The sequence below is a fragment of the Watersipora subatra genome, chromosome 8 (assembly GCF_963576615.1).
Source record: "Watersipora subatra chromosome 8, tzWatSuba1.1, whole genome shotgun sequence".
Taxonomy (NCBI): Eukaryota; Metazoa; Bryozoa; class Gymnolaemata; order Cheilostomatida; family Watersiporidae; genus Watersipora; species Watersipora subatra.
The window spans coordinates 29,054,821-29,078,501 of NC_088715.1; the positions used below are offsets into that span (position 1 = coordinate 29,054,821).

A 23,681-nucleotide genomic window follows, 5' to 3' on the forward strand; every position below is an offset into this window, starting at 1 on the left:
TATTATTCATAATCGTTGAAATATTAGTTTTACCGTTTTAGATAATGCTCAATTCAAAGATAATCTGAAATAAATATTAGTTAAACTTGTTTTTGTTCGTGGAAGATTATTCAGTAACGTTATATCCGCTGTACTCGTATGTTCACCTGAACATTGCAAGTGGCATAGACGTCTGCGTTGGCGAGCCACTTGCAAGAATAAAAGTAAGTACTACTTTTTGTGCATAGATTTGCCGGTTGGCCACTACGACTGGTAGTTAATAAACCGTACTGCGAGCCAATAACACGCTGGCAAGCAAATACAATCGATTACTCTAACAATTACGATGGTAAAGACATGATTGTGCATTGAATGTACGTATATAACATGCTGTGGAAACCCTATTAAATGTCACCGCAGCTGTGGTGCTTCATTATTTTGGCTGTAGGCCTACATAACTAGCTCATCTACTATTCTACTAACTGTATTACTATACTGAATGTTTTTGACCTTGTTACTATACATTGTGTTGTATCTTATTAGGATCTGAATTAGCTTTATGGTTTACACATGTTTATTGTTCCCTTCATGGACGAACACTGATCACACTAAATCTCGTGATTAATGAGAACCAAACATTGAACAGATAGGGAAGATAACTCTAATATACAACAACTCTTCCCCATCTCAATAAAAATCTAGAAACAGCTGATTACTTGATTGTCGAATTCGCAAAGAAAAAATAATACTCTATAATAATGAATATCGGGGTAATAGTAATATTAAACTTCTTCAATCAGTCTCTTAGGTGGCTGCCGCTCTCGGTTAGATTGTCGGATAGCTGTAGGCGTAGGTAGGGATATGCGAGGAGTGGTAGGAGAAATCGCGGATGCCGCGCCACCAACACCAGGCAGCGCCCCTCCAGGCGGGCCGGGCGCAGCCGGACATCCCACAGACTCGCCTCGATCCGACACACTTTCCGGATCTACAACAAGCGGCGGATTTGGGTCAATCACATTCAAAGGCGCCTGGAACTCTTCAAACTGAGTATCAACCAGCCTTGGTTTAAGCTGGTCAAAGTGTCTTTTCCATATTTTATTATTGACCTCTATACTATATAGTAATTGCCCTTCTCTTGACCTAACCCTGCCTTCTAGCCACTTTGTACTACCTACATAGCTACGTGCCCAGACTAATTCCCCGGTTTGAAATCTGATAGGTTTTCTACCTCCACCCCTTGTAACGTAATGATCTTCAAAGGTTGGTCTAATCATATTTAACTTGGTAGTGAGCTCCCTTCCCATGAATCGTAGAGCGGGCGACTCCCCGGTGCCTATGTGCGGACAATTTCTATAAGCTAGTAAGAATCTATCTAAACACAATTGTATACTATCAGTTGGATTCTCTTCCATACACAACTGTAAGCCATGTTTGATTGTTTTTACGAAACGCTCTGCCTGCCCATTCGTAGCTGGATGATAAGGAGCAGATCTAGTATGCTTGACCCCATTCGATTGCAAAAACTGTTGAAACTCATAAGACACAAACTGCGGCCCATTATCGGATACCAACTCTTGGATCAAACCGTATCTCGACATATAGTTAGCAAGCATTCCGATCGTACTAGTAGACGTAGTGCTAGTGGTTAAATATACTTCTGGCCATTTAGAGTACGCGTCTACTATTATCAGCAGCATTGTTCCTTTGATTGGTCCCGCATAGTCAATGTGAACTCTTTGCATAGCTTTTTTAGCTGGTAACCACGGGTGAACTTCAACTTTTGGCGGATCTCCCCCCAGTGACTGACAAAGTGGGCATGCTTTGCAACATAACTCTATGTCTCGATCAAAACCAGGCCACCATATAAACGAGCGTCCTAAAGCCTTCATTTTACTCATGCCTAAATGACCCTGATGGAGCTCCTCTAATAGTTTAGCCCTGAGCTTCTCTGGAACTATTACTCGTAACCCCCACATTAACACTCCTCCTACTAGAGACATTTCGCTTTTCTTAGCTATGAAAGGTTTCATTGATTCAGATGATGCTTTTTCTAAACCACCCTCCCGTAACCTACCTACTACTTCTGACAATACCACATCTGTACGAGTGGCTACTGCAACTTGTTCAGAATTAACCGGTAAACTTGCTGCTCGGAATACATAAGCTACTTCCTCCTTTTCAGACTGATCATTATCACCTTTCTCAGCTGGATATCTAGACAGAAAATCTGCTGGATTTTGTTCACTTCGACAACACTCAATCTGATAGTTAAACCCAGATAATTTTAAGGCCCATCGTTGTAATCTCTCTGCTGCCATGACTGGTATGCCAGCTTTGGATCCAAATATTATGCTTAATGGCTGGTTGTCAGTGACTAGTGTAAATGTACGCCCAAAGATAAAATAATAAAAGCGGTCAACTCCAAAAACTATGGCCAAAGCTTCCCTTTCTAGCTGAGGGTAGTTTCGCTCAGCTTTCGACAAAACTCTACTAGCAAACTGAATCGGCTGACACTGACCATCAGCTGACCTATGGGACAAAACCGCGGCTACTCCATCTCTAGAGGCATCACAAGTAAGTACAACCGGTTTGTTTGGATCAAAATGAATCAGAAACTCACTAGTAATCAACAACTTCTTAGACGTTTCAAACGCTTTCTGCGCTTCTAAACCCCAGACTGGCGAATCAACAGCGACCTTCAATAACTCTGTTAGCGGCTTCACCACTTCTGAAAATCTCGGAATGAATTTTCTATAGAAACCCAGCATGCCTAGATACGACCTCAACTTTTTGTCATCCTTAGGTACACTGGTATCAACGATACTTTCTACCTTACTAGGGACAGGCTTTACACCTTTCTCATCAATTATATGACCTAGGTATTGCACCGAAAGCTGCATGAACTTACACTTACGCTTGTTCAGTCTCAACCCAAACTGTTCTAGTCTATCCATTACGGCATCAAGGTTTATATTATTCTCAAGCTTAGAAGTACCGGAAACTAAAATGTCATCATAGTAGACTTGAACCCCTGGTAATCCATTTAAAACTTGCTCCATCGCATGCTGCCAGATAGCAGGAGCCGTCTTGATACCGAAGGCCAAACGTTTAAATCTAAAGAAACCTTTGCATGTAGCTATAGTTAACAAGTCCCTGTACTGCTCATCTACTACCATCTGGTTGTAGGCAGCTGATAAATCTAGTGTTGTAAACAGCTTACTACCCGACAGTTTGGACAGAATGTCATCCATGTGTATCTGGGGAGGGGACAACTCTTGTAAACATGAGTTAATAGTGGGTTTAAAATTACCGCATAGCCTAAGACTACCATTTTCTTTCACTACTGGTACTACCCCTGACGCCCACTCACTAAATTCTACAGGCTCGACTATTCCTTCTTTTACTAGCCGGTCTAACTCGACTTCAACCGATTCTTTTAGTGCAAGTGGTATCCTATATGCTTTCTCCCTAACTGGCTTACTACCCTCTTTCAAATACAACTTAGCTGTTATGTTTTTCAGGGTCCCTAAACCAGGCTGGAATAACTCAGTGTGACGAGCCAACACCTCATCCAATGACAGACCGTCTCCACCACCTACCTTGCCAGTCCCTCCAGCGTGTAAAACCGATGACCAGTCTATAGGAAGCCGTCGCATCCAGTCCCGCCCCAGAAGAACACATCTAGCACCAGTGACCACATACAACCACAGATTCCCCGACCATCCGGCATAGCGCACCTCTGCCCACAGCCTTCCTTTGCAGGCTACCGATTCACCTGTAAAACTATAAAAGTTCTTATTAGATGGTTGTAAAACTAAATGTTTAAATTTAGTGTCATACACATAATCAGGGATTAGAGTGGTAGAGCATCCGGTATCAACTTCCATGTTTAGCTCTACTTGATTTATTTCACAGGTAACAGTTATTGGATGGCCATGTTTAGGTAAACTTTCAGTTGCGTGTACTACCTCCGAAGTAAGATATACAGGATTCTCTCCATCTTCATCATCTCCGGATTCTCCGCTTCGATGGTTGGACGGGCCAGTACTGTCTACGGTTTTTACACTGCTGCCGTTCTCCTGGTTAGGTTTCTTCTTCTGGTCATTCTGGCGGCATACGGGTTTTATATGACCTTTCTTATGGCATTGATAACATTCCGCGTCCTTAAAAGGGCAGTTATTGGCCAGATGGGTCCTTCGGCCACATCGGTAGCAGGACTTGTTACCTTGTGGTGAAAAGTTTCGTTGGACTACCTGCGCAACGACCTCTTTATTGGCACCCAGTTCGCGATGCTTTTCATTAGACCGAGTTTGGCTGGCCTGATTGAATATCATCATTTGTTCACGTGCCGCTTCGTGAGCTCTAGCATCAGCTTTGGCTTGATCAAATGTCAGCGCTGCATTTCGAAACAATTTCTCTCGCAACCGTTCATCATAACATCCATAGACCAGCTGATCTCTAAGATGTTCATTGCGTGTATTGTCAGCAAAACCGCAATCTTGAATTAGTCCAGTGATTCGTACTAGATATGCATCAACAGACTCTTCCATTTCCTGTTTGGCTGATCGAAATTTGAAACGTTCTATAAGCACATTTGCTCGTGGTTGAAAGTGATTATCAAATCTCACTAAGATTTGATTAAGTGTTTCTCCGTGGTCCTCCGCCAAATCAAATGTATTATATATGCGAAGCAATTCAGGACCTCCCAGTGTCAGAAGGATTGCTTGCTTTCTAGCTTCAGCATCATCAGGAATACCTGATGCAATGAGGTACAGCTTCAGTTGCTGTTTAAAAGTTCTCCAGTTTTCCAGAGTGGGAGGTTTTCCCATTACACACAGTAGTGTAGGAGCTTTAATTCTCATCTCTGCCATTGTGCTATTACTGCTAATCCCATCCAATCGTCGCCAATTTGTTGTATCTTATTAGGATCTGAATTAGCTTTATGGTTTACACATGTTTATTGTTCCCTTCATGGACGAACACTGATCACACTAAATCTCGTGATTAATGAGAACCAAACATTGAACAGATAGGGAAGATAACTCTAATATACAACACATTGCTGTAACCTTGACCTGATTAAATAAAGGGGACTTCCTGTCTGAATATCTAACAGTCCCGCACTACTAATGAGACCAAAAAAAACTATTCCAACATAGAGCGTGAGCTCCTTGTACTCGTTTGGGCTTGCGGAAATATTGACCAATACTTGCGCGGCTTGGTGAAATTCGACCTAGTCACAGACCATTCCCATTAGTCCCCATGATTAACGGAAAGGACCTGAACACAGTCCTACCCCGTTCTCAGTGTTTACTGATGCGTCTCATGTGATATAATTCAGCGGCAAGATATCTTCCAGGGCTACAGATGGTCATTCCTGATACTCTTTCTCGATCACCAGACCCGAGTGACTTGCCAAACGTAAGACTGACTGAAAAAATAGACGAGCATCTCACCTCAGTAAGAACAAATCTTCCCATATCTGACACTAGAATAAACCGCATCATCAGAGCTACACAAAAAGACAGCATTCTGGTACAAGCGTTTCATTATACTCTAGAAAGGTGGCCCAAATACAGCAAAAATGTTGTCCCAGCACTACACCCTCTATTTCTTGTACACTCCAACCTATCAGTTGCAGAAAACATGCTTCTCTTTGAGAATAAAATAGTAATTCCAGAGTCACTGAGGGAAGACATGGGAAGACATACTTGCCGCAATACATGAAGGTCATTGGGGATTGGACAAATGCAAATCTAAGGCAGCACAGGCGATTTAATGGTCAAGCATAAACAGTGATATTCAGTCCCACATAGCACCATGTGAATTCTGTAACAAGCATAAGTCCGCCAATCAGAAAGAGCTGATGATTTCACAGAGCATTCTTGAGAGTAAATGGCATACCGTTGAGACAGACTTACATGACTACGATGTTCAAAATACTTAGTAGTTGTAGACTTATACAGTTGTTACATTGAGATTATCCGCACCCAAAACACCACATCACATATTATTATCCAGAAGCTCAAGTCCATTTTGCTCGCTGGGGAATCTCCATCAAACTAGTTCATGACAATGGTCCTCCCTATAGTAGTTATGAATTTGTCAAGTTCATGACTGACCTTGATATAGACTAGTATTGGGCCGGTATCTAATTTAGTGCCAGATCAGATATCCTTGCACATTTTTATCGGTTTTCCCGGTATCGGTATCCTCGGTATTTACCATCTTCAGTATCCTTTGCCAACTAAGAAAGTTCGGTTTTGTCTGTACTATTGTTCGGTATGTGGTTATCAGTGTGTCTTTAAATGGTTTAAAGTTTAATGGTTTAAACTTTAAATCATAACTGTCTCGAACAACTTTTATCGTTGTGAAAAAAGTAGCCTGTGCAACAAACATTCTTTAGTCAGCAGTATATTGTTTCGGCAAAGAGACTCATTGTTTTAGAAAGCCAAAAAAGAAAAGAAAGATGGAAATATAATTTTCATGATAGATGTTTTTATTGTTTATTCTATTAAAAAATATAGTTATTGATACAAACGTTATGTATAATAAAGAACAGATATATAATGGCAAGGGGCTCTTTTTGTTAAATATACTGAATCAGTTTAAAAAAATCTTACTATCACATATTGTAATCAGGTAATGTAATCACATAATTATAAGCAGTCCAATTAGAGTCCAGTCCCGTTAGAGTCTTTATACATCCTCCCATTTGTGTAGAACTCCGAAACCTTTGAGGCTGGTGGCATTATCAATGTAACGTAATATAATAGTAAATACAGTAAGCGTGGAAATTTTCGTTGAATTTGTTCGCAAATGCTTGCTGAGATTAGCATGTTCGTCACGAAGCGTTTTAAAAATCTCTGCGGATATCCGTATAACTATTTACTGGTAGGCTTTTACGGATAAATACCGATCATATCAAACCGGCCGCGGATACCTAGCTGACACCGAAAATGACTGGTTTCCTCGGATACCGAGAATCCCTCGGTATCGGTAAGAGCGGATAACCCAATACCGGCCCAACACTAGTATAGACCATGTTACTAGCAGCCCGTATTACCCCAAGTCTAATGGGGCTGCTGAGAGAGCCATTCAAACAGCCAAGAAGATTTTGTCCCAAGATGGTCCAGCAGCTGCCTTAATGATATATAGATGCTCCAAGACCGTTACTGAATACAGCCCTAATGAGGTAATGTTAGGTGTTGACGTTATAACATCGCTGTCCATGCCTTTCACAAAACCTAGCGTGAATACTGAAAGAGTCCCTGAAAATAACTTACAGGCCAAGAGATCTGCTTTCAATCAACCTCTCAATCAGTTGACATCTGGCTCTCCTGTTTGTGTACGAACCGTACACGATGATAATAATTCATTGTGTACACAATGAATTATTATCATTTTCACATTATTTATAGTGTATACGATGAATTATATACGTGTACGAACCAATGGGGAGTGGAGTGACCAGATCTATGATGTAATGGGCACGGCCGGAACACTCAGATCATAAACAGTTAGGAATCAACAAACTGGGCGCAGGTTTAGGTAGAACAGGCACCAATTTTTGCCGTCACAAACATCTCAATCCGGCGATTCATCACCATCAGACTCCACTGCACAATGCTCTTCGCAACCACCAATACCTAGTCAGCCAGCCGATCCACCATTACCCCAGCCCTCCTGATACCGGTCACAAACCTCAACCTGTCAATCATAAAGTTTTGCCTAGGCGTACCACCAGGTCCGGACATGCGGTTAATCTTCCTCGTCGGACTCGTTATAGTCTGTGACTATCATGTGCTTACTGATGTGTAACATAAATTTTCTAAACTGGTTGATATTTTTATCTGTGGTTTTTGTTGTAAAAATTGCTTTTGTGGGTTTACATGCTCTTTTAAAGCAGCTTATGTTATTATGTTGTAGTTGCTTTGGTGGGGAGGATGTTGGCTGTACATAACTAGCTCATCTACTATTCTATTAACTCTATTATTTTACTGAATATCCTTGACCTTGTTATTATACATCGTGGTAACCTGGACCTGATTAATTAAAGGGGACTTCCTGTTTAAATATCTAACACATTATAGTCTCATGTAATAGCTAATTACAGTAGCCTATAATACTATGATTTGGCATTCATTGATTTTTGTTTTTCTGTTCCTTGTTTTTCAGTGTAGCCTCATCACTTAACATGCTGTATTGTATCAGTTATATAACTGTACGTTGTGGGTAAACCGTTCATATTAATTAATCTGTAAACTTATCTTGTTTTTTCTTGTTTCCGCTGCAAACTGGTTAGGTTATCATTTATCCAATATTAGCCGGAAAATAAAGATGAGTGTAATGAATCCGTTACACAAGTAACATTTCAATCAAGGTGCAGCATAGTAGTGCAGCACTTTATGGTGAATTATATATTGATAACTAAGCGAAATAACTCACCATATTTTTGCTGCGTGCATGCATGCTGTTTAATGATTATTAAGTTTTAACGAAGTACCAAAAATCTAGTGAATGTGAAAATTTGATTCGTTATGTAGTTATTGGTGGGCAGTAACAGTTGCCTTTAAAATGCTGCTACATTCATGGATTGTTTCCACCACTGACTATGATTTCCTGTTTCTGCTTCTATTTTTTTCACAAATGGCTTGACGCCTTCATTGTTGTTTAATCCAAGTTTTTTAGGTTAATGATACAGTATCTTATCGCTTCTGACAACAGGCTTCCCTGCAGAGCGCCAATAGTGCAGCTCTACATGCACAGTGTAATAGGTAGTTATGTATCGCTAGGTAAATCTTTCTTTGCATTACGATTGAGCCAATTGCTTGAAAGCTTCTGTTATTCAAGTCTGCAGATCATTCATCAATAGCATACTGTATTCAAACTTTTTTATATTCAGGAGAAAAATAGTAGTGAGCGCTTTAGCTGCGGCTTAGTAGTTGAGCTCAGTAGGTAAATTAGCAAATGTGTCTTACCTTAGACAACACTTTTACCAATATTGATCTATAATCAGTTCATTTTGAAGTCAGCGCTCATGTTCATACTTTGACATGTCAATTTCAATTAGTTTTTTTCTGTATTACTAAATTTTTTTCAAGTTTCTATCCTTAGTCATGAAATCTTAACCTTGTTTGCATTATAGTGACTTTTGTCACAACGTTGAAAAATTATCATAATGGTTGCCTTACTCTATTTTGATATTCTATTAAGGCTTTACTCAGCTTCCAACAGTTTTCTTATTGTTGTTAATGGTTTAATCCGTAACACTAGATGGAACATGTGGAGTACATTGTACTTGTATAGATTCTCACCACCATGCCACTGGCTTTGAATACAACTGTACAAGCATATTATTTGGGAACTTACAGTATCTGTTGTCATAGTTACAGGTCATGGTGGAAGTCATGCTTGTATTTTCATCATAGAGATAAGATGAGAAGACCCATAGTCTGTGTTCTCTCTGAAGTACCAAAACTCACTGAGGAATTGAAGCGGCGCTGTGCTCATAACTGTGACAAGATTGTTAGCATCTCTCCTAAGGATGTTCAACAAGAAGATAGATTGTTACTGAAAGAAGCGGACATCATAGTTTCAGATCCAAACTTTGCACACTTGTGGTTGAACGGCCTACATAATCTTAAATTTGTTCATGGAACATGGGCTGGAGCTGACAGGTTAGCTACACTAAAATATTAACCCTTTTGCAGCCGTAGCGACGATATTGTCGCTTAGCGATAATGACAATAATGGACAGAGCGACTGTTATGTCGCCACACAAACGTTTTCATAACTTGATTTTTGGTTTGCTTATTGCCGTTTTTGTTTAAAATTTTTGCTAATAGTAAACTACGATTGGTCTCTGTTAACAACAACAAACATATTTTTCATTAGTTCGATTTTTCGAAACTAAACTAAAAATATTACTAAAACAAAAAATCCGAAAAAAAAACTTCTGTAAATAAAATTTTGAATTTTGTTTGTAGCTTGTTTTTGCTTTTGTTTATGCTTTCTAAATGTTTTCCTAGAGTGCAACAATTTTCTTTACTGTCATGGCGATCTCCAAACAAAATTACCCAGTCTCTCGAATGCTGCAAGAAGTAGTAGTGTTAGTTAGTACTAGCAGTAATAGGATGATATCAGCTGAATGTGATAACTTCTTGGATTTAGTAACCAGAACTACATGGAATAGTGACAGTAAATCTGGTTCAGATTGTGACTGGGACAATTTTGCGTCAGAATCTGAGTGTGAAAGTGATAAAGAACGTAGTAATAGTTTTGATGATTATAGAGGTGGGAACAAGAATAAGCACACAGTGTGAAGACTGCGGTGTAGGCCTCTGCAAGGGCAAATGCTTTTGAAAGTACCATAGCTATAGAAACAGTTATATGAATAATTGACTTGAAACATGTTTATTTGTATCATAAAAACATAATACACGTTTACAATGCCATAAATAAGAGTGTATCAATGACTTTTTTAAAATTCTGATTTTTTTTAAAGTTGTGAGAAATTAATTTGCCTAGAGGGTATATAGGGTAATAGCCCCAAAAACTCGCCTGCAAAATGTAGAGGTTAAGTATTACTTGCTCCATCTATAGATGTATATTTATCAAAGTCGGCCACTTTTATGTGAGAATTTCCAGCTACATGTATACCTATTATAATCTTGGAATAAAGAATCCGTATCACGGTAGATTTGATCTCGACCTTCTGGTTCACCAGTACGACGCCTTTACCAATTCAGCCACACGAGCATGATGTATTCATAAGGCGATATATGTCATTATATGTGAGCAAATATGCTACCGCTCTCAGTCACAACGTAATGTGATGTCATGAGAAGCTGGTAGCTCTTATTAGTAAGCTTACATAATATATTTATTGGCAATGTGCCAGGCTAATAGCAGGCACCTCTTATTATATTTTGTTGTTTATAAGGTGATTTTTAATACCCGAGCAACGCCGGGTAGCACAGCTAGTTCATAATATATGTCGGTTTGTGCCTCAAGATTGGAGTTTTTCAACTGTATACACTAGTCCAGAGGTCAGCGACCCACGGCTCTGGAGCCGCATGCGGCTCTTTTATCCTCTCGCTGCGGCTCCCTTTGACTTTGGTTTTTTTCCTTTTTTACCATGTGCTAAGTAATTCATAAAAATATAGATGTTTTATCCCTAGATTTTGTAATATAATTTAAAAAATTGTAATTATGATGTTAAATCAAACATTGTCGCTTGTTATGGGTCGTTATTTATGTGCCAATAAAACCGCTAAAATTACACTAGCCGGCACAATACTTTTTGATTTGTTTACACCAGGAAGACAAACTATGGCAAACTAGGAAAAGAAAAGTGACGGAAAAAAATAGAACATTTAATCCTACATGGACCAATTCAATTTTGCCTTCACTGCTGATGAGACTGGCTCACCAGTTTGCTTAATATGTAATGAGAAATTCACAAACAGCAAAAAGTCAAATGTCACAAGACATTTTCAGAATAAACACGCAACGCAGCCTTTGCTCAAAGATATCCAAAGAGAGATGAGAGAAAAAAGAACTTCGGAACTGACGCGTAAGGCTAATTTGAGCAATTATCGCTGCATGAATGACATTTGCTGCAGTTAGATTTCAAGTTCGGCGTTGTGTTGAAAGAAGGACTGAATTAAACATGAAGTTGCAGTTTTTCATGAAAGTAACCTTAAAACAACGTAATATTTTCACTCTACTTTCAAGTTATTATTAGCTATTTTATTGTTTTTTGCAAAAGTGCAATTGTGTTTTCTCAGCCGTGAAATCATTCTACATGCCACACCCATTCGTTTTATGGTGTAAACATGGTATACAAGTATTAAAAGTTAAAAGAAAACGTTACATGTAGTATTTATTTATTTTTTAATTCAAAATATCAAAAGTGGTTTGCGGCTCCCACTGCGTTCTTTTCTGCAGAAAATGGGTCCAAATGGCTCTCTGGGTGGGAAAAGTTGCAGACCTCTGCACTAGTCTATTGTATGTGACAAACACAATTGAAGACGCACTGTTGTGCCCAATGCGTGTTGTCATGTCGTTAACAAAAAGTGGTTTTTACTGTTACTTTATTTTAGCGACACACACACTAAACTGCAGGTATGGAACTGCATAGGTGGTAGGGTTTTGAATGTTATATGAGTTCAAAGACCATGTTTTACCTAATAGAACACACAGGGATTCTGCATTGGAACTTTTTTGATGTTCACCACAAAGAACCTTTGACAAGCACATCAACCTGAAAAGGAACTATATCTCTTTGTTTATAGGTTGATGAGGCTAGTACAGGAGCAAAATGTAACTCCCCAGTTCCCTTACTGTCGATTTGCAGGGAGGTTTGGGCAGGCCATATCTGAATATGTCATATCATATATCGTAGCCCAAGAGCGTAACTTTCGTAAAGTATATGAAGCGGAGGCAGAGTGTAAATGGTTAGTAATATATTTATAACATGTAGTCAACATCAGTAGACATTTTTATTTGGTAATAAGATTGATTATTCAGGTTGGTTTGAGTACAGATATGTAGAAGTTCAACACTAACTTTTATGCATTCGAGACTCATTATGGATGATGCAACTAACCAGTTCCATTTGTTATATGTATATGTAGCATTCTTATTATTTTCTATAATTCATCAGTGTCAGGTTATAACACATAATTATAGTGTTTAGAATTTTTTTTTGTAAAATAAAGCTATTAAACCATACAATTATATGCACATATACCTATATACATGTATATAGTTTACATGTGTGTGTAACAATTGTAGGATACGAAACATTCGAAAATAGATAGAAGATGAATTTTGACTTTACCACTGACATCCTAAATCACTGCAAAATAATTATGATAAAAAGTTGCAAATCTGATGCTTCTATGGAAGAAATATTATTTACAGGGGAGATAAATCTTAAAATATCATTTTATCAATTTTCTCTCAAAAATAAAAATGGCAGCTGCGGCAACTCTTCAGTTTTGAATTCTCCATACCAAAATTAGTCTGAATCACTACAGAAATTGCCATTGAAAGAAGGTGCCAACGGAACATCATTTTTAGAGCTCTTTTGCCTGCTCGGCCCACAGCCTAATAGAGATGTGGTCGACTAGTTATTTTCTTAACTTTTTGTTTTGAAGGAAGCATTTAAATGTATTTTTGAAGTTCACATAGGTAATTTACGCAGCAAGTTTTCTGCTTATATGTGAAAGTCTGACTACCCGTGAAATTGTGTCAGCAATCTGCTGTTTTGTAAAGAAAGAGAAATGTTCTGTTTGTGAGCTGAAGCAATATTAACTTGTTCTACTTGCTACTAGGCAAATAAGTGTTCTTGATGAGTCATACAGAGATTCATTCTGTCAAGTTTCTCATACAAAATGCTACTAATTTAGTTTTAATTAATAGTACATACTGCAAAGAATCTTCCGTGAACCCTTTACTGCTAGATTAAGAACCAACCCCTTTGTAGAAGATGAAGATATATATATATATATATATATAAATATATATATATATATAAAGATTTTCACATTAATACATACTCTTATATTTAATGGTAGAGGTGGTCCTAGTAAGAATTGACTTTAACTGAATGTTTTTTCTTTTCATCCCTTCACCACAAATATAACCTTTTTATTTACTGACAGCTTAGGGTCATGATTTGTAGCTAGTATTGTTTTATAATTCAGGTCGCAAGAAATAAGAGAACACATAGTTCAGAAGACACGGAATCTTGACAAGTTGTCGATAGGAATACTTGGTGTTGGGGACATAGGAAAATGTGGTAGGACTACTATTACTGATACAAAAATGTACTATTAGCTGCATTAGCCTAAAGAGACGTACAAATCTCACATACTGAGTCTCTGTCATGCTTTTCATACATCCTGCATGTTTACAAGTTTCAAATTCAAAGCCATTTAATTTTCTGTCCATTTTCATCATGAATTTTTAATGCTGCCAGTTTTGGGTTTCCAAACTTACTCCGATCAGTTAGATTATTTTTCATCTTTTCTTGAGGCAGAAGATGGCCGGTAGAAGCTGATGAAATTGTATTTGTTCTCTGTGTGCTCAGAACTTGTCAAATCACAATTATTAATCTCGGTGTTTGTTTTTTGTTGCTCAAACCTGTGTTCAGTTATAGTATATAAAATCTAGCAATGGAAAACTCATTTCGCAGAGGATTTGATATCCGTACCTCCAGACTTGAAAGTCAGTGATCTAAACCACTACACTCATGTAACTGACAGTAGTGATCAATGATTATTATTAAATTAATTACATTAGTGAAAATACTCACACTTTGAGCGCTTTGGGTTATTAACTTGCGCAGTTTATCATTATGGGTAGCGTAACGATTATTAAGCTCTTATAAAACACCGCTATCATTTTAGTAATATTACATACCCGTAATTTAAGAAACTTATGAGGTAAATTACTTAAATTCACTGGGTAATTGTTGCAGTACCAATGCAACACTGACAGTTCTCTTGTCATCTCTATATCTTCTTCTTTTTTTATATATAGATCTCAAAGTTGGTCGTATGTCTGTAAGTGCGTCCAGCTATAGCTATTAGAATCTTGGAATTATTATTTTTCATGCTTTCGTGGAATTGAACTCATGGAGATTGCTGCCACAAGTTTAAAATTCAGGCGCTCTACTACTGAGCCATAGAAGACCTATTGGTTGAAGAAGTTGATATATACCCTAATACTGTATGCACATGGTACCGTACTTTTCGGACTATAAACCGCACCCCTATATAAGCTGCATCTGCTTTATTTCCTAAAAAACGATAATAAAACAATACATAGGCTGCACCTTTGTATAGGCTGCAGAACTCAGGACGGTGCTTTTTAATACGGCAGCAACTTTGCTGTGCAAAACGGAACAGTGTTTAACGGCACTGTTTCGTATTAACCAACGCTTTTTAACCTCATGCCTAACGGAACAGTATCGTTAGGCATTGTTTCGTATTTTCTTTCACCGCTAAAGGCACACTAACCGTAAATTGTGGTTAATGCGCCCTAGCGGTCATAGAAAAAGCCACAGAATAGCCGCACCCTTATATAAGCCTCATGGCTAAAATCATCAGAAAAAAGTAGCGGTTAATAATCCAAAAAGTACGGTAACTATTTTAGCAATGCGCCCACACGTTATGATGCCCCTGTTAAGAAATATTTTTTGTAAGGTTCAATTACTATATATGCGGTCAAGGTCAATTCTTATCACCTTGACAATTTTATTATTTCCGTGGGAAGAGCCTCGACATCCTCTCTCCTTTCGGTCAGACAAAGACAGTACGATATCTCATTTTTACATTTGTACCAGTATCGAGAGCTACCAGTATCGTTGTACTCAAAGTTTTGATGGATAACTTTTGGTGGAACAGTAGCCTTTTTTATACACACACTTCTATGCAAGAATTGTTATTAGTAATTCAACATATTGACAATTTTTATTTTGTTTTCTCAGTTCATATTAATTGTGTCATTACCAAATCATCTTTTATTGTAATTGTAGCAAAACTGACTTAATTTAGCCATTACTTGCTAATTATTTCACATTTATATCTAAAACCTTTCATAGTTATTTTATTTTTTTTAATTTGTTTGACCTGCACAAAACATTTTCTTCTTGACATGAAGTTTGAAAGTTACAGTTGTTTGACAAAGTTTGGAAACCTCTACAGTTGTTTTTATTTTCTCTCTTAATTTATTTCAACTGTACAGAACACTTATCGCTTAACACTTACTTGATATGTAGTTTGAAAGTGCAATGGCAAATGTTATCTGTTAAATGCAAATCGATTTTCTGACCAAAGATTTTTTACTACCTGCGCAATGCCGGGTACCACAACTGATATATATATATAAAATCAAGTGTATGTCTGTCATCTGTATGTCCAATTAAAAATGATCGGTTAAAATACGCACAATTATACGCTTCAGCAGTTTGCTTTGAGATCATGAGGTGTAATGATTATGTGCACAAATATTCTAAGGTATGGCAAGGTGGCTGCATTGTTTAATAGTAGCATGGTTTGCAAGAATCAAACCCGTGCATCAGTATGCACAGGTTTAATTCTTATGAGGTCTGGTTTTTGTGAACCATCTAATATATCTTTTTACCTATCACTGTTAGTTGGGTTTGGACAGACATGGCTCTTATTATAGTAAAGATTTAGACTAGCTAAAGTTAGTAAAATTCATTTGGTTAAAAACTTAGCCAATGGTAACTATGATAAATTGCCACTGTTTACAAGCTATTTTAAATTCTTAACACATTCATGGCATGGAAGTAAGATATGTTTTTTCATCCGTTTCGGCCTCGAGCTTTCGATTATGTGAATTATGCGTTAGCTAGACACACACAGAGAAATAAACCACTACTATCATTTAAAAGGTAGAATGGTAAGTGTTGTATGTGTTGATTAACAAAATATTTGCTATGCACTAGAAATTCCACTGTCATACAGCCCACGACCGAAGAGATGGCCAGAGATATTGGCAAAAAAAATAAAGGGTACTGATGGTTGAGAAATGCAATATTAGCAATCAAATGGCTCTGCAGTGCAATAGGATAACTGCAATGGTAGCTGTAATGTACTGGGTGTGGGTGTTATTATATACAACAATAAGCAATAATGAATGGAAAAGATGTTTATATTTTCCCCCTGCAACAGGAGAAATGCAATATTGGCCAATATTAGAAGTAAAATGCACTGATATTCTTAGAATAATCAATTTTATTAATATAGTAATAATAGAAAACCAATACACAATTTTGTTTACATTTCAAAACGTCATAGGTAGCAATATCGAAAAGTTGTGGTATTTATATAGGTTATTAGAAAATTTATTTAAAAAGTGTTTGGTCATGACAAACAACAAGAATGAAAGGAAAATATTACATGTTTATATCTCTCCCTTGCAATAGGAGAAATGCAATGTTGGCCAATATTATAAGCAAAATGCACTGATATTATTAAAATAACCAATATTGTTAATATAGTAATACAGCAATAATAGAAAACCTATGAGCGTTCATGCGTCTCAAAGATTTCTGCAAACTGCAGCAAAATAAAAGCTGTTATAAAAGTGTTATAAAGCTGTAGGCCTAATTTACTGTAATGTATGTAATTCAACAACAATAAAGAAATATGTTTATTATGACTCTGAAATGCAAAATTAGAAGTAAAATGGCAAGCTACTGTGTACTATACACAGTTTGCAAGTTGGTTGCGTTGAATGTAGAATGATTTTGATAAGCGATCTTTAACAGAAAGTGGGTAGGAGCATTCACGCGTATAAAAACGTAGCAAAATAAAAAATGTTCTCATCATGAAGGGGCGTTGTAGTTCGGCCCTAGCTTGTACATAAGTTGTAAAGAATTTCGGCTAACGTTTCAAATAATGAAACCTTCGGTGATTGGACAAAAAACACAGGCTGATAAACTGTGTACCACAATTTCGTACCTGTAAATCGGTCTACGCCTCAAACGGTCTACGTTTATTACAGAAACCTTCGAATAAATTCGAATGCAAGTAAGAAAGGCCATAGACTGATGAAATGAGCACGGTTTTTTCGTGAAATGCGCACTGCTAAATAGTTCTACAATCGGTCGCACGGCTTTATTGGCGTTTCAATTTTCGGTCTTAACTTTTATTAAACCGAGCTTTTCAAGCTTTTTGTGGCAATTTTCGTTCAAATTAATCTGTCTATTTGTGTATAATCCGATCAGATGGGTAAGTTTTAAAATAATACCGACGGTTTACAAAGACTTGGTAACATATTTAAATAGGTTTAAATGTGTTTTGTATCGTTATTATACTTTAACGACTTTACATTCCGATGCTTAAATTTTTTGATGGAATTTCTTGACCAGGGTTCGTCTCATTGTTGTTGAATAATTTTCGTAAGTTGTGTGCACATGCATTTATCATAAAAACTCCCACACTTCCGCTCCGCTCGTGTGGTCGTGGGAAAAACTTTTGTTGTTACCCGTGTAACACCAAGCATTCAGTACTCAAATTATAAAAACCTGAGCAAACTTTGCTACTGATTGTAAAATATGTGACTTTTCTACCATAGTATTGTTTGTTATTCTGGAGCCTTTAGTAGGGGACATGTTTCTAAAGTAATTTACATGTTTAATTTCAAAAGTTTTAGCGATTAAATGTTTATAAATTTACTCGAAACTTGGTTTTATTGTTTAAATCTTGTTTGTGGCCATCGATAAACTTTTTATTCCGTATTTTGCTTTTTTCTGAATACTTTTTAGTTAACAAATTAGTTCATGCTCATACAATGTGGTTGGAAACTGGTTTTTCGATTACCTTTATTTATCGTAGTACCTTATTTATCGTATACCTTTAAGTATCGTCTGGACATTTTTTATCTAAAATGGATTATCAGCCCTTGGTTATAGTAATAATTTTTGTGTTGCTGGTTGTATTGATATATTTTGCTTTAAGAAGAAACACTATGTCTTTGTGACGACCACAGCCCAGTACTAAAATACTTCAAGTTCATAGCATAAATCAATCTATAAAAAGACAGGGATTAAATAACTACAAGCATTATTGGTAATAATACCTCATAAGCCTTCCAATTTCTACTTGTAATTTTGTGTATCTGTTACAATTGAGAACATATTTGTTTCCCTAGGAAAACTACAGTTTTGTTGATGTGTGGTTATTATCATTTAAACGTAAATATTGTGTGGAAAAAGAATAAAATAGATTGAGGTTGTTAGAGTCAGCTATTTCAGCTAAAACAGAAGTGTTAGGTTGATTTCAACTTGCGTAGACCAATTTTTTTTACAATTTGTAATTTTTATTTTTACCTACATTCAACTTTGAAATTTTATAAAATTTTCACTCCATGAACCTCACAAACAGTTAAAAAGAAATACAAACCCTCTTGTTTGTTGGCTATTCCTTCATCAAGTATTGTATATTTTCCAAAGACTTACTCATATTTCAATTGACTATCACTGTGTTTCTGTCTCTTTGCAGTTGCTAAGATGTGTAAAACCTTTGGAATGACTGTCTGGGGGATGGTGACTAGTTTGCCAGAGGAGAATGCTTGTCAATATGTGGATGAATATAGGTTAGCCTATTGCTCCTGATTGATTCATTGCAGAATCTACATGATGAAGTTGCAATCATGATATTTATACCATGAACTGTTTGAATTTATGTATCTAGAGGGGCTGAAGTGGTATTTTGGTCAGACAATAGAAATAAGTATTAATATTACACATAAGCAAAATCTGATATTCCCGATTCTCACATGTTTTTATCGTATAAATGTTGCTCAATTTCTTGCATATTAGGCATCACTTGAAAGGGAGCATTGCTTCTTAGTCATTTTGCTAGAACGTATTGAAGAAAAACGTGTATGTTGTATAAATCAGCGAATGGAGAATGTTGTTTGGAATGGAGTTGTTGTTTTGTACCATTTTTAATATCTGCATCTTTAATACCTTTTTACTACAGCCTTGATTACCTTTCCTTTTTTGCATTTTACTGCAGGACAGGATCAGATATAGACTCCATATTGTCAAACTGTGACTACCTCTGTAGCATCCTACCTAGTACACCAAAAACTAGGGGCCTCTTTGATGGAGATCGTTTTAAAGCCTGTTCCTCTAAACAACCCGTCTTTATGAATGTGGGCCGGGGGGATATTTGCAGTGAGCAGTCCATCCTCAATGCTCTACAGTAAGTGAAGAAAAATAACTAACTGTACTGACTGCTAAATTACAAATGATTAGAATTCATCAGCCAATACAGTATATGTACATGTATATTTAATTTCTGCTAAAATAAAAATGAAAACTTTAGATAAAATATTTGGAGTGATGTGGAATGTGTAATGTGGAGCTTACACAATGAGTGGTTCACATTAGAAAAGTGTCAACAGTATTATAAAGACTCGGTATTTTGTTATACAGATAATTCTCACTTCATGATGGACTCTTTCCTAAAAGCCTGGTCAATTGATATCAATTATTAAAATCAGTTAATTTTAACGTGGTGGATGTTTAACTACAGTAAAATTACATTGGCTTTGTACTGTCTTACATTGATAGAGTTATCCACCTTCCTTGTTAGTTACTTGTAGCCTTTATACTGTCTTACATTGATAGAGTTATCCACCTTCCTTGTTAGTTACTTGTAGCATTTATACTGTCTTACATTGACAGAGTTATCCACCTTCCTTGTTAGTTACTTGTAGCCTTTATACTGTCTTACATTGATAGAGTTATCCACCTTCTTTGTTTGTTACTTGTAGCCTTTATACTGTCTTACATTGATGAGTTATCCACCTTCCTTGTTAGTTACTTGTAGCATTTATACTGTCTTACATTGACAGAGTTATCCACCTTCCTTGTTAGTTACTTGTAGCCTTTATACTGTCTTACATTGATAGAGTTATCCACCTTCCTTGTTAGTTACTTGTAGCCTTTATACTGTCTTACATTGATAGAGTTATCCACCTTCTTTGTTTGTTACTTGTAGCCTTTATACTGTCTTACATTGATAGAGTTATCCACCTTCCTTGTTAGTTACTTGTAGCATTTATACTGTCTTACATTGATAGAGTTATCCACCTTCCTTGTTAGTTACTTGTAGCCTTTATACTGTCTTACATTGATAGAGTTATCCACCTTCCTTGTTAGTTACTTGTAGCCTTTATACTGTCTTACATTGATAGAGTTATCCACCTTCCTTGTTAGTTACTTGTAGCATTTATACTGTCTTACATTGACAGAGTTATCCACCTTCCTTGTTAGTTACTTGTAGCCTTTATACTGTCTTACATTGATAGAGTTATCCACCTTCCTTGTTTGTTACTTGTAGCCTTTATACTGTCTTACATTGATAGAGTTATCCACCTTCCTTGTTAGTTACTTGTTGCCTTTATACTGTCTTACATTGATAGAGTTATCCACCTTCCTTGTTAGTTACTTGTAGCCTTTATACTGTCTTACATTGATAGAGTTATCCACCTTCCTTGTTAGTTACTTGTAGCCTTTATACTGTCTTACATTGATAGAGTTATCCACCTTCCTTGTTAGTTACTTGTAGCCTTTATACTGTCTAACATTGATAGAGTTATCCACTTTCCTTGTTAGTTACTTGTAGCCTTTATACTGTCTTACATTGATAGAGTTATCCACCTTCCTTGTTAGTTACTTGTAGCCTTTATACTGTCTTACATTGATAGAGTTATCCACCTTCCTTGTTAGTTACTTGTAGCCTTTATACTGTCTTACATTGATAGATTTATCCACCTTCCTTGTTAGTTACTTGTAGCCTTTATACTGTCTTACATTGATAGAGTTATCCACCTTCCTTGTTAGTTACTTGTAGCCTTTATACTGTCTTACATTGATAGAATTATCCACCTTCCTTGTTAGTTACTTGTAGCCTTTATACTGTCTTACATTGATAGAGTTATCCACCTTCCTTGTTAGTTACTTGTAGCCTTTATACTGTCTTACATTGATAGATTTATCCACCTTCCTTGTTAGTTACTTGTAGCCTTTATACTGTCTTACATTGATAGAGTTATCCACCTTCCTTGTTAGTTACTTGTAGCCTTTATACTGTCTTACATTGATAGAGTTATCCACCTTCCTTGTTAGTTACTTGTAGCCTTTATACTGTCTTACATTGATAGAGTTATCCACCTTCCTTGTTAGTTACTTGTAGCATTTATACTGTCTTACATTGACAGAGTTATCCACCTTCCTTGTTAGTTACTTGTAGCCTTTATACTGTCTTACATTGATAGAGTTATCCACCTTCTTTGTTTGTTACTTGTAGCCTTTATACTGTCTTACATTGATAGAGTTATCCACCTTCCTTGTTAGTTACTTGTAGCCTTTATACTGTCTTACATTGATAGAGTTATCCACCTTCCTTGTTAGTTACTTGTAGCCTTTATACTGTCTTACATTGATAGAGTTATCCACCTTCCTTGTTAGTTACTTGTAGCCTTTATACTGTCTTACATTGATAGAGTTATCCACCTTCCTTGTTAGTTACTTGTAGCCTTTATACTGTCTAACATTGATAGAGTTATCCACTTTCCTTGTTAGTTACTTGTAGCCTTTATACTGTCTTACATTGATAGAGTTATCCACCTTCCTTGTTAGTTACTTGTAGCCTTTATACTGTCTTACATTGATAGAGTTATCCACCTTCCTTGTTAGTTACTTGTAGCCTTTATACTGTCTTACATTGATAGAGTTATCCACCTTCCTTGTTAGTTACTTGTAGCCTTTATACTGTCTAACATTGATAGAGTTATCCACCTTCCTTGTTAGTTACTTGTAGCCTTTATACTGTCTTACATTGATAGAATTATCCACCTTCCTTGTTAGTTACTTGTAGCCTTTATACTGTCTTACATTGATAGAGTTATCCACCTTCCTTGTTAGTTACTTGTAGCCTTTATACTGTCTTACATTGATAGATTTATCCACCTTCCTTGTTAGTTACTTGTAGCCTTTATACTGTCTTACATTGATAGAGTTATCCACCTTCCTTGTTAGTTACTTGTAGCCTTTATACTGTCTAACATTGATAGAGTTATCCACCTTCCTTGTTAGTTACTTGTAGCCTTTATACTGTCTTACATTGATAGAGTTATCCACCTTCCTTGTTAGTTACTTGTAGCCTTTATACTGTCTTACATTGATAGAGTTATCCACCTTCCTTGTTAGTTACTTGTAGCCTTTATACTGTCTTACATTGATAGAGTTATCCACCTTCCTTGTTAGTTACTTATAACTAATTGCAGAGGCTCACACAACTGGTGGTCTTTCAATCTATGCTTAGAACAATCTGGAAATTTACCGCTTAGCAGGTTCTGATTTTTTTGTATTTTTCTCAGACAGGGCTGGATCAGGGCTGCTATATTGGATGTGTTACCTGAAGAGCCATTACCAAGCAGCTCTCTTCTTTGGAAACACCCAAATGTCACGATCACTCCCCATTGCTCTGCTTTGTCTCTTCCTGATGAGGTCAGTAACATTAGTCCAAATTAAACATTATCTTTGTTTTTTGATTATAATTGTAGCATATACTCTTTCCAACTAACCCTATCATTGAGTATTTTTGTTGTGTTTGGAAGGATCAACCCTAAATTCTCTGTAATGTATTTAGTTAGGGAAGCGTCTCTAATTGCTTACCGTTGCTTCTCAGATGACTCTGGTAATCTGGTTATTGACCTATATAAGCATTAGCAGTGCTGACATCTAAAGTAATTTAGTTCACAAAGTGATTCCTTCCATCCCTCGGCAGCACACTACTCCCTGCATGGTAACTTTATTTGTTCGTGTTAAAACTACCAGCTGCTTGTTTTTTCAGGTCCAAATTGCTTATTTTTGCAAGAATGATAACTCATATTCATTTAAATTACGGTAATGTATTGTTTCTGGTCTGTTGCAGGTAGCTAGCCTTATTTCAGAGAATATAGAAAACTACATGCTTGACCGACCACTTAAGTACGTCATAGACTGGAGCAAAGGCTATTGATAAATGTTGTTTTGAATACTCAAGGACATCTCCTAGTGACTGAATGTTGTGTTTTTACCTAATACACAATTTATGTTCATACTTTATATAATTTGTACTGTGCTTTTACTATTTTTACTA

General features: G+C 36.7%; 1 protein-coding gene across 2 annotated transcripts; it reads left to right on the forward strand.

The window, feature by feature from the left end:
- Positions 1 to 64: 64 nt before the first annotated feature.
- Positions 65 to 23,681, forward strand: LOC137402179 (glyoxylate/hydroxypyruvate reductase A-like). Of its 2 annotated transcripts, none has more exons than XM_068088660.1 (8): positions 65 to 203; positions 9,369 to 9,659; positions 12,279 to 12,440; positions 13,695 to 13,789; positions 19,026 to 19,119; positions 19,545 to 19,733; positions 22,918 to 23,047; positions 23,475 to 23,681. In XM_068088660.1, exons 2-8 carry the CDS (start codon positions 9,418 to 9,420, stop codon positions 23,559 to 23,561), a joined length of 999 nt encoding a protein of 332 aa, XP_067944761.1. In that variant the 5' UTR covers positions 65 to 203; positions 9,369 to 9,417; the 3' UTR covers positions 23,562 to 23,681. The 2 variants fall into 2 exon arrangements, with proteins under 2 accessions (XP_067944761.1, XP_067944762.1); XM_068088661.1 differs by having other exon boundaries at positions 9,411 to 9,659.

Excerpts from the sequence above, each read along its gene's own strand:
- LOC137402179 (XM_068088660.1), top strand. The coding sequence starts at position 9,418 with ATGAGAAGACCCATAGTCTGTGTTCTCTCTGAAGTACCAAAACTCACT. Across the intron at positions 9,660-12,278 it reads ACATGGGCTGGAGCTGACAG|GTTGATGAGGCTAGTACAGG; the intron begins GTTAGCTACACT and ends CTTTGTTTATAG. Across the intron at positions 13,790-19,025 it reads TGGGGACATAGGAAAATGTG|TTGCTAAGATGTGTAAAACC; the intron begins GTAGGACTACTA and ends GTCTCTTTGCAG.